This window comes from Electrona antarctica (assembly GCF_951216825.1).
Source record: "Electrona antarctica genome assembly, chromosome: 16".
Lineage (NCBI taxonomy): Eukaryota > Metazoa > Chordata > Actinopteri > Myctophiformes > Myctophidae > Electrona > Electrona antarctica.
In genome coordinates, this window is record NC_136797.1 from 38,585,704 (window position 1) to 38,598,231 (window position 12,528).

General features: G+C 44.1%; 1 protein-coding gene across 1 annotated transcript in view; it reads right to left on the reverse strand.

Annotated features, from left to right (window-relative positions):
- Positions 1-12,528, reverse strand: part of pitpnm2 (phosphatidylinositol transfer protein, membrane-associated 2) — a gene marked incomplete at its 3' end in the record, with an annotated part of 93,646 nt that overhangs the window by 48,624 nt on the left and 32,494 nt on the right. The window contains exons 4-5 of the mRNA XM_079525149.1: positions 3,043-3,257; positions 2,276-2,397 (exon numbers count right to left, since the gene is read on the reverse strand). Of these exons, the coding sequence (XP_079381275.1) occupies positions 2,276-2,397; positions 3,043-3,257 (337 nt within the window). The remainder of the gene's footprint in view (positions 1-2,275; positions 2,398-3,042; positions 3,258-12,528) is intronic.

Below are 12,528 nucleotides of genomic sequence, written 5' to 3' on the forward strand. Positions count from 1 at the left end.
ACCCCCCGAGGGGTCGCGACCCACGGGTTGAGAACCCCTGACTTAAAGGGAACTTCTCCTGGTCACGTTGAGAAAAATGCTCACGGCTAATAAAGCTTTTTACAGAGCCACGGTTCCGATCAGTGGTGGACAGTATGTAACTATGCTAGGTAGATTTACTTAATTACTGTATTCAAGTCAATCTTTGGAGCATTGGATTTTTCTTTTTGCACGCTGGTGACTTTCACTACGATGCATGTCAAACTTAACCCATTTTGACCTGAGATCAGATTCTAAAAATGTCTTCTACATCCTGACAGTTTTCTGAAAAAGCTATGTTTCTATGTCAGTCCTTCGATTTTTCAAAAATAGCAGATATACAAGCTCATAGCGCGCCACTCGGTGGCGCGCTATGAGCTTGTAGATCTGCTATTTTTCAATAGCTAAAGCGTAACATAATGCTAACACCAAAAGGGGTTCCTGCACAAAATGGGTTAAAGGACTGGTTCGCCCAAAGAATTACTTATTTTCTATCATTTACACACCCCACGAAGCCTTGAATTCATGGAGATTAGTTCGTTTTTGTCACATATATTTTGTCCACCACGGATTACAATTAAGAAAACCGGTTTGGGTCAGGGTTAAGATGAGGCATGCATTTAGGGGGTTGATATTAAGCCCGGGTTAGGGTTTTTAAAGGCAAATTCCTTTTGACGTCTCCATGTACGTGGATGGCAATGCTAATAAGTGTGTGTGTGTGTGTGTGTGTGTGTGTGTGTGTGTGTGTGTGTGTGTGTGTGTGTGTGTGTGTGTGTGTGTGTGTGTGTGTGTTATGTAATCACATTTCACAGTTCACCTCATCTGCAACCCACATCATGCTGTGGCATCGCACGCGTACGCACACACACATGCATGTACGTACGTAGACATGCATGTATGCACTGTGGGGTCTCTATACGGGCCCGCCAGCCAGGTAAGCGCCTCCACACCGGAGAGAGGCAGGTAGAGGGAGGCGGGGCGCCGCGACAGCCGCTGGGACGAATCATAGCGGACCGCTACGTACCGGTCTCGATCCTAAATCAAGCCAACTCCTTCACACCTGCGGGCCGGGTATAAAAGCGGCCGCCTCCCTCCATTCACCGCTTGTCCTCTCTGTGTGTGCAACTGTGCACGCATATAGGCGTCTGGCGGTAAGAGATCTCACAGATAATTCCCTCTCTAAATCAGGGGTTCTCAACGTTTTTGGCCGGGGACCCCCGGAAATGCTTTGGCAATGTCTCGGGACCCCCGCCCCACCCCCTCCCGACCCCCAGTATAAATTGATTGCTACAATAACCTTAAACCATTTTGGGCGGGAACCCCTTTTGGTGTTTTAAGCATTGTTATAATTTAGCTATTGAAAAATAGCAGATCTACAAGCTCATAGCGCGCCACCGAGTGGCGCGCTACGAGCTTGTAGGTCTGCTATTTTTGAAAAATCGTGAAAATAAAAATTTAAAAAAAATCTTTTTTTTAAATAATTTGGGGACCCCCTAAAACAATTTGGCGACCCCCCGAGGGGTCGCGACCCACGGGTTGAGAACCCCTGCTCTAAATAATGCCAAATATTGTGACGCTGTATAATCATGCTTCTCTCGCCCCCCCTCCCGCAGGCATTCGACTGGCTCGACACGGTCTCGGGAGAGACCGAGTAACTAAGGGAAATACAGGAAAAGATGGTGATGACTGGCAAGCGCCACCGCGGATAGGAACCCCCCCCCCCCCCCCCCCCGTTCTGCCCTGGAATAACACAGTGTCTATATACCTCCGTAGGGTTTCTCTTTTGCGACCCTGCCGGAATTGACTCGGCCTCCGGCCCGAGAGTCCTAACAGGAAGAAAAACCTTTGTTAATAGTAAATCTCTATGTTCACCGCCCGGACCTCCCGGCCCCTGGAGAAGAAGAGAAATAGAGACTTTCAGTTGTAGTTTCGCATAGACGAATGCTCACCTCCTATCCGCCTTTCCTTGTAAAATCACTTCTGAATAAAATACAGCCTACGGGCAAATCTCTCTCTCTTGTCTTGGTCTTGGGTCAAAGTGCGACAGCACACATAGGACAACAACAACATAATGCATAATGTCTTTTTTGTGTGCATGTGCGTGTGTGCGTGCGTGTGTGTGTGTGTGTGTGCATGCGTGCGCATGTGCCTGCGTGTGTTTGTACGTGTGTGCGTGGGCATGTGTGCGTTCGTGTGAGTGTGTGTGCGTGCTCGCATGTGTGTGACGTGCGTGAATGTGTGCGTGTGTGACACTAACCTATTGTCCTTTGTCTCTTCTCTGCAGAAGACAGATTGAAGACGTCCACTTGACCCCCCGTATCTGGTTTATAATAAGTCTCTATGTCTATGGAGAACTTCTCCACAAAGGGACACGTGTACCTGAGAGAGAGGGACAGACAGAGAGCTCGTTAGGCCATTAAGAGTTTTCCATTTTTCATTAGCTAAAGTGTAAAATAATGGTTAAAGTGGTTAAAAGCTAAGGTGACACAGATACGTTCCAGGTCTTAATGCGTTTAGGGACCTTTTTCTTTTAGGCTGAATCCACAAATGCCTTCTAAATCTAAAAAAGTTAGTCGACGAACATATATCGTCATAAGTTTAGACCAGTGGTTCTCAACCAGTGGTGAGGGGGTTCCAGGTGGTCCCTAGCTAAATTATGGAGAGTTTCTTGGTGCTTACGGGGCCATTTGGTTTCATTTTACGCTCTCAAGAGTTAAATTACTGTTAAGCATATGCATTACTTAATTTACAAGAAGTCTACACACAATTAGAGAATGTAAAATAATTGTTATTTAGATTTTGCCTGTTACTGTATCTCTCCCACAGTGCCCACATCAATAAAGCGTGGAATTGTGGACAAAATATTATCCAACAATAACAACATTCTTTAGTCTTGGGTCTGAGAGGCTTAGCCTTGGTGGTCCGTCCGTGGCTCAAATACCGGAAAATAATAATGGGCCTTGATATGAAAAAGGTTGAAAACCAACTGATTTAGTATTGACGAAATCAACGGCCGCTACTCACCGGGTGCGGGTGTAGGGGTAGGCGTTCCAGGACTCCTCCTCCACACGCAGGGCGGCCTGGGGCAGGATGGCACAGAACCAGGAGGGGATGTGCTTGCCGATGTGGTACACCTTGTGGGTGTACTGGCCCGAGCCGCCGGGCCCGTCCTCGTACGGCTTGTTCTCCAGGATCTCCACGCCGCTGCCCTCGCCGCAGCTCTCCTCTCTGCTCTTCTTCTGCAGGGGTTAAATTAATAACAACGGTCAGTGGTGGAAAAATGACTGAAGCACTCAAATGTTTTGCTTGTGTAAAAGTATCAATAATGCAATATAGAACTGCTCTGTTACAAGTACAAATCCGGAATTCAACATTTACTTGAGTAAAAGTACAAAAGTATTGGTATCGAAATGTATACTTTAAGTACAGAACATAAAAGTGCTCATTATGCAGAATGTCCCATTTCAAGTTCACAATGCGTCACATCGCAACGCTTGTAGATCAGCTTCTTTTTTTTTATCCCACAATTTTGCAAACCATTTTTTCACCCAGTGTCAATTATCTAATGTAATCCCGGGCGCTACACTTCCTCTGCCAACCTGGGGAGGGCAGCGGACTGACCTCATGCTTCCTTCTATGCATGAGGAGTCCAAGCTGCTTCTTTTCACCCGACACCTGTAGCGCGTGGAAGGAACACGTTATTCCAACCAGTTCCTTTCCCCTCCATCAGGCGCCCCGGCTGGCCAGGGGGAGGTAGTTTAGAGCATGCACTCCACACAGAAAGGCCCTTTTGTCAACCCGCCCCAGAGGAGAGAACACGCCCCCAGCGCCCACAGCGTCCCCAGTGGGAATCGAACCCAGGACCTTCTAGCTGTGAGGCGACAGCACTACCGACTGTGCCAAGGGTATCGCTCCACGCTACAAAAACAACGCTTGGCCAATCACAGAAAACCACAAGCATTGGCTGATCTGGGCAGAACAGGATCGACTCCAGTTAGAGCCACAACTTTGTTGAACCTAACCTACTGTAGCCTACCATAACGTCAATTAGCATCATCTGAATGACAGATACTATATGTATAAGAGTATACAATGCTAAAATTGACGTGAGATAAAAGCATTAATAGTATACATAGTATTTCAATCCACTATACTTTTCAATGATGCGAGTTGCCTAGCCTACTCTATCAGTCTTCACTGGTACTGTAGGTCGGAGTGAGAGAGTGCTAGGGTACACATACAATAAATAGGCTTTTTTTATCATCCTAAAATTATACATGAAAGTTGTGGAACGAGAGATTGACTTACAGGATTTGGTGCACATCTCTCTCTCTCTCTTTCTCTCTCTCTCTGTGCGCAGAGTCTCAGCACACTTTCACCCAAGGATGATCCTTGGGTGACAAGCAGCTAAATAATTGTCCAATACATTTTCTTATTCAAATGCATTCTCATTGAATCGTTTTTAATGTGATATTATTTGTGTGTTTTTTTCCATACCTATGTTTGATTACTTTGTCTACTTACTATTTGTATATTATCTTTGGTGAGAACCACATATAAGCCCTTCATGGGTTTCTTTTCTCACCTGCACATATTTCTCTTTTATTGATGTTACCTTTTTTGTACTGTTTTTTATTGTGCGAATAAAACTAAACTAAACTAAACAGCAATGTTTCATCGACTATAACGTTAGCACAGACTCCTACATTTTGTGAGAACTTTTAGATGCATGGGCTATCACATATAAGGCATTTATTATATAGCCTATGATATCGATGGGGAATCTCTCTCTCTCTCTCTCGTTGTATGGGAGACGTCATGACTGACAACAGCAATTGAAAGTAGAGTTCCCAAGGATTATGGCGAATTTTGAATTTTAAAAATCGCTTAAGAAATGAACGAGATATGCCTTAGCCAGTGGTCTTGGCTAACAAAATGTATTTTTCTAGCTGTGAGGCGACGCGACGTAGATTTTCATTCATTTTTCAGATCATTGTCATTGCAGTGCAAACCATTAAATAATAGCCTGTTGTCTTCCCACTACGTTTGGAACCAGGGTGGGTGGGTGGTTAGTGGAACCAGGGTGGGTGACTGGGTGGGCAGATGGCTTAGCCCCACAGAGCCAGTCTAAGCCCAGGCTGTCTGAGGAGGAGAGCAGCCTGCTGCTGCTCCTTACACTAAGCCATGGATTACAACTCAGTTTATGAACACGACGGTCTCTACGGTATTTACTTGAAACGTAGCAATCAACTGTAGGACAAGGACATGACCATTGCAGGCTCACAGGTGCCGAGGTCTGAAGCCTGATTAATACTTTGTTGTATGAGCGACATTATCCCCGACCAAAAACAGCAGAGCCAAAGCTCACACACACAAATTCAGTATTCCAATTAAAAGGTATAGGGAAGTGATATATTTTGGTTAAAACTAAACATTTTTGTTTGTTCAGTAGTAGAAGAAAAAAAAACTATCGCACACCTACAGATTAGGGGTATGAACAGGTTCTTAGGCCAGTACATATAACAATAAAAAAATGAAAGATACACCCGCACACTGATTATCTGCTCGGTACAAGAATATGCGTTTATTGTTACTGTTTATTCAGTAACAAGGGACTCCCCATCTCTCCAGCTCTTTAATAAACAGAAAACACATTTTCAGACAGGTTGCCAATTTCAGCCAATCAGGAAAGAGTACCTATTTATCAGCCTCAATTTGTATCCGGACGTGAAAATTTATTTTCTGTTTACTAAAGAGCTGAAGAGACCAGGGAACCTCTGTTACTGAACACTCTATAGCTCTTACTATCAGAGCTACATTAATTTAAAGGTAGAGTGCCGGGATTTTTCCCACCCAAAAAAACATGATCATCAGGTACTATGTATGATTATACCAGAGCCATCTAATAGAAGAGTTACGATATTGAGGGGGCGGAAACCGAGCGCTCGAGCGCTGTTCATGGTCATGCTCAACACTTTGGGGAGGAGGTACTGTAGCAGGACTGCAGGAAGAACTGCTAATGAAGGCTGGAGGAGGCAAATTGCTTGAAAATGACTGTAATCTAGCACACAATGTAATTTAGGAGAGGAGCTAAGGGGCTTAAATCATCTCCCCTCATCTCTGCATGCCTTCTCGGAGCCACAGAGCTGGGTTGCCGCAGAATTAGATCGGCAATAAATCACCTCCAATTCAATGTACTGCACCATACACCTCTACGATGACTTCACCACTTTTCAACCAATGTTCATATAACTGGTCCTCACCAATGTTCATATAACTGGTCCTCACCAATGTTCATGATAAAATAGTAAATGTTTTTTCCTAAATACTTGAGACCACAATTTCACACCCACAGTATTCGCACACCTCAATGTAACCATCAAAAACATAACCTTCACCTGATTCTGGTCTGCTTGCTACACTGTCAGGAAACTTTGTTATTGTTCATTTCAACTGTCAAGTGTGTAGAAATGTAACCAAATGGACACTTCTTTATTATAACTAGCCGCTGTTGGTGTCACACACACACACACACACACACACACACACACACACACACACACACACACACACACACACACACACACACACAGTGTTGAAAAACGTACTAAATGTCTGAATTTACTTAAAGGGGACTCATTTTCAACATTTTACTCTTTACTCTTCTTTGAATATAGTATATTCTTCTTTCACAGTCAAAGTTTTTAACTCACATCTTTGCTTCTGGGGGGGGGGGGGGCGGGGGGGCTGGAAGAACATATATTCAGATGGGGGTCGACAGCCAATTTCATATAATCTTTGGGGTCCTTGACATGAAATAGTTTGAGAACCTATTGTTTGTGTTTGTATGTTTGTTTGTTCCCACCACCACCCCAGCACCGCCAGTGGGCTCCGCTTTCCCTGAGGGTTCTGTGTAATTCTGTAGAACAACAATCTCCCTGCTCTTAAAAGCGTCGTCTTCTAAGTTGTGCTGAGCGGGGAGAAATATAATAGCAGAGCCTGAGCGCCAAGATCAAATATCACATTCACAATAATGATGTTGACATTTTATAAATGTCTTGCAGTCTATTTGTGGCTTGTCTGACGGGAATGAGAGAAAGAACACAGGCAACGATGAAACATACACAAGTTAACCCATTGAGACCTGGAACGCATCCATGTCACGTTAGCGTTTAACCACATTAACCATTAACCCATTTTGGGGCGGGAACCCCTTTTGGTGTTTTAAACATTATGTTATAATTTAGCTATTGAAAAATAGCAGATCTACAAGCTCATAGCGCGCCACCGAGTGGCGCGCTATGAACTTGTAGGTCTGCTATTTTTGAAAAATCGTTAAAATGTGCCTTTTTCTTTCCGAAAATTGTCATGATTTAGAAAACTTTTTTTTTAAAATTTCGACGTCAGGCCTGAATGGGTTAAGGATGAGAGAGATATAAAAGGTCCAAGTACAACTAGAGGGTATCACCGTACACGTCGGGGACAGCATCATGGGCCTTTGACTTTGCTGAGGGTCTCATTTCTGCCAGGCCAAACTGAACCCTGAATAATTAATGACTCGGCAAGGTGACCACGTAGAGCCGCAGGTCACACCGCGCTGCGCTGTTCGCTACCTTCCATCCTCAGGTCTATACTGTCCTGTTGTAGCAAAACACCAGCTGGCTGCACAGGACAGGACAGGACAGGACAGCACAGCACAGGACAGGACAGGACAGGACAGGACAGGACAGGACAGGACAGGACAGGACAGGACAGGACAGGACAGGACAGGACAGGACAGGACAGGACAGGACAGGACAGGAAGGACAGGACAGGACAGGACAGCACCTTAAGGGGTGCGTCAGATAAACTAATAGGTTTAATCGATTACTAAAAAATAATATTTTAATTCAATATCTTTATTGGTTACAGAAACCATATTTTATACTTTTCATGTGCTTTTTTCGTAAATCAATGCCCTATATTTCGTCATTCTACAGTGTGACACGAAAGTAGGAAAAATAGCCAAGTTGTAGATCGGCTATTTTGGCCATTTTCAATTCTGAAAAGTAACAGTTTTGGATATATGAGGTTTCCATCAGACAACAAAAGAGTTTTCCTTTTTTTATGTACAGTAGTGAAAATAGCTGATCTACAACCCCACAATTAATCGCATTGTGATGTGATGTGGGATTGCAGATCAGCTATTTTTGCTCTTTGTTGTACTCAAATGGTTTAGGCCTATTGACTGCGGAGGAAAAAACAAACCATATACCACAGCCATTGCTCTTCCTTGACATTAATAGTCCTGGCAAATCTTTGATGTGTGCTTCAAATCATTGTGCTGTCGGGAAATTAATCCTCTCCCACACAACCGTAAGCCAGATTATACAACGGGTGGTTCCGGCCAAGCATTCTGATGAGATATATAATATAGGCTCTCCAGCCGTGCTCAAAACACGACGAAGGACACCTAGCCTAGCGTTCAAATTGAATAATATATCACTATAAAATATTAGTCTGCCGTTGATTAGAAATAGAGCCAACTGGTCACCCTTGATATGACTAATAGCATAGTCCATCTGCTGTGCTGCTGAATTGGTGACGTGGCTCTAAGGCTACCAGTTTAGAGATGCATGTGAAGTTCCATTCACTAGTCTGGGTCCCAGCTGGGCAAACGTCTCTCTTTTGGGTCTCGACCTCAAAAGTTTGGCCACCACGATCACTGGTCTATATCATAGAGTATATAAAAGGATAGAGACTGAACTGGCGCGAAGCTCCGCCCCCCAGCTATTCATGTCAGTGGAAGTTGCTCAGTGGCGTTTTGAAGCACCCGGAAGACTGCCGGAAGTACCGTCTCAGAACGTCTACTTCCGCATTTGACCACCAAATTGTGGTGGTCAAATGCGGAAGTGCAACCGAGCGCTCAATGTTAAAGCCCAGCTGCACGGGGTTTCCCGGTCATGAATCCACGGGTCCGTCTGTAGTCCCTCCTCCTACCACTAGGGAGGAGAGCTTCAACGTTGAATAGCCTCACTGGCCCCTTGGTCTATATGAACACAATAGGTGACTGGGCAGCAGGGAGAGTTGGGCGGAGAGAGGAGCGGGACGTACAATTCCATGTGCTTTTACGTTTACCATCATTATTGGCACTTATGCATCGGGTGTACATGCAGCAAACAGTGGGTTAGGGGACCGACTTTCTAATGAATTAATCAATCGTTTAACCAATGGTGTTAAATGTTTACACAATGTTCAACCATGAACATCCATACTGTGGGCTTAATAATTTGTGGTCAATAATGACAGTGAAGAGTGCCAGCCTACTTGTGTGTGGTGTGTGCAAACCAGGCCGGGGTGAACCAGAATGTTGCCTTAAACCCATTACAAGTTAACTAGGAAAGCATCTGTGACATTTTAGATTTTAACCACTTTGACCATTATTGCGACAGCAAGTCGCATTTACTATGAACTTGCACTTCAATCTGTCACCCCACGTCTCTATATATGGTCACGCATCGTGACATCACGTCTAGTCAACTACATCTCGATATATGGTCATGCATATGTCAGTCTGACATCATCACACCCTCTACACTCAAGACATGCTATATATTGCCATGAACCCTGGCCAAGGCCATATCTGTTGTTCATTGTGCATTTTTTTTGTCAAAGTTGATCCCATGCCAAAGCGACAGCACTCGCCCAGCAGTCTGCCGTCACCCAAGCGGGTGCATGCACACGCCGATCTGCCCCAGCAGCATGACCTCCACACTCTCACGGAGGAGACTGCCGACAAGCGGCACCGCCATCTGACCAGAGAACGCCAGCGGTGCCACCGCCAGAGTCTCACGGAGGACGTCGCCGCGAGCCGGGGCCTCCTGAACAGAGAGCAGCATCGGCGCCACCGCCTCACGGAGGACGCCGTCAAATTAAAAAAATGGATTCTAAAAAAATCATAAGCCATCTGACTTTTTCCCCATAGGAGCAAAAGACGTCAAAGGACGTCCACAGCCAAATACATATCATTTTGGGCGGAGGTTGGATGTTTTGAGCACCACTGATAAAGCAACATTCAATATTTTCAGAAAACCGTTTAGAAGACATTTTTTGAGTGGTGTAAACCACTCCTACAACTGGCTTTGTTGTGCAGAAAAAATGAGCATGGTTGCTATGTTCACCCTGTTCACCCGGGTGTGATTTCATTACGTCAGACATGATTTCATTACGTCAGACAGGCTAAGACCTGATTTTTTTTAAATCGGGGCCTGACTGACTATATGCCGATGTAACCCTTCATGTAGCTGACGTCTGACCATTACAACCGTACAGTGTTATGAATCAGCTGACGTCTGACCATTACAACCGTACAGTGTTATGAATCAGCTGACGTCTGACCATTACAACCGTACAGTGTTATGAATCAGCTGACGTCTGACCATTACAACCGTACAGTGTTATGAATCAGCTGACGTCTGACCATTACAACCTACAGTGTTATGAATCAGCTGACGTCTGACCATTACAACCGTATACAGTGTTATGAATCAGCTGACGTCTGACCATTACAACCGTACAGTGTTATGAATCAGCTGACGTCTGACCATTACAACCGTACAGTGTTATGAATCAGCTGACGTCTGACCATTACAAGCTACAGTGTTATGAATCAGCTGACGTCTGACCATTACAACCTACAGTGTTATGAATCAGCTGACGTCTGACCATTACAACCTACAGTGTTATGAATCTCTGAGCCAGACTTTCTTCTGCGACCAACAGTGACATCTTTGCATCTTCTGGTCCGGCGATGATAACCATTGCAACTTGTTTTGAGGTGGAATTGAGGTCACAGTTTGCGAGTCATCTTTTTTTTCTAACTGGGGCAGAGCGCTCTTTGTTCCGCTGTCTTTGAATCTTGGATGCAACTTGATGCTCTTCACATTTCAACATTTAGTTGAAATGAAAAAGAAGTTGTTGGACAACAGTGTAGCACAGGGCTGGGCAACTTTGATGATGGAGAGGGCCAATATATTTCCACACTCACTCCAGAGGGCCACATATAATATTACTGTCGTAGCAAAAATAGCCGATCTACAAGCTCAAAACGCGTCGCAATGCGACGCGTTTTGAGCTTGTAGATCGGCTATTTTTGCTATATTTGAATTGAAAACCTGAATAATTGTTTGAATTGGAATCCTGAAAAGTAACCTTTTTATTGAATTTCAAATGCATTTAGTTATAGTTATGTTAACTTTATGAACTGTTAACATAACTACATTGGACACAGAAAGACAATATTTTGTTTTAATACTAGTCATTAAGTACTAGTCATTTAATACTAGTCATGAAGTAATTAAAGTGGGTTTGGAATCGTAACAGCTGAAATCAATACTATATCAGTATTCTGATATTAACATGCGGGCCGCATTAAGTGAAGGTGGGGGCCGCATGTGGCCCCCGGGCCGCCAGTTGCCCACCCCTGGTGTAGCACATACAGTAAGTAGGGAAAATAGCCGATCTACAAACTCGGAACGTGTCGAAAACACATTGTGAGTTTGTAGATTTGCTATTTTTGAACACATTTTAAAGTGAATTTTAAATCCGGCAGTGAGTGTTATGAAACTGTAATCAATGAAAAGTATTAACTCATTCCCTCCCTGCTAAGGACGACTTTTGTTTCAGCAAGGCATGCCGTTTCCAAACGGCTCTAACTCCAGAACCCAATGGAATATATTTTTCCCCCTGTAAACACAGCACACACATCCATGTCGGCGATTGACCGGGGGAGTGATGAATGAAAAAAGCCTGGTGAGAGGAGAACAGGGGTCAAAATATTCATGGCAGTGAGCTTGTGACAATAAATAACTAGCCACGGGTAAGTCTTAACCGGCCACATGTGTGTCTTAACCGGCCACACATATATAATGACTGTAATATAGTGTGCAAATACATATAAACAACAAAACTGGTAACAAAATATTGTTGTGACAAATAGAAATACAGCAGCATAATTCCTCTCTATATATGCATGTCTCTCTCTGTCCGTGTGTGTGTGTGTGTGTGTGTGTGTGTGTGTGTGTGTGTGTGTCTCTCTCTGATATACTGTACAGTACATATGAGAATATACAATATTGCTATGCTACAGGTGATGTCACTGGTTGCTATGGTAACAGTCTACTGTGATACATAGGTGGTGGTGGTGGTGTGTGTGTGTGTGTGTGTGTGTGTGGTCATTTCCAGTTTAATTTGTTCATCATGTATCCTATGCGAGCCTTCTACTTATTTTAAAAATCACACCCGTGTGAACTGAGTGGTGTAAGGTCTTATATAGACTGATCAGCTGTGGTCTGACGTAATGTCTGACGTAATGAAATCACACCCGTGTGAACTGGGTGACCATAGCAACCATGCTCATTTTTTGGTACGAACAGACAGACAGACACGTAAACTAACAAAGCCAGTTGTAGGAGTGGTTTACACCACTCAACTAACAAAGCCAGTTGTAGGAGTGGTTTACACCACTCAAAA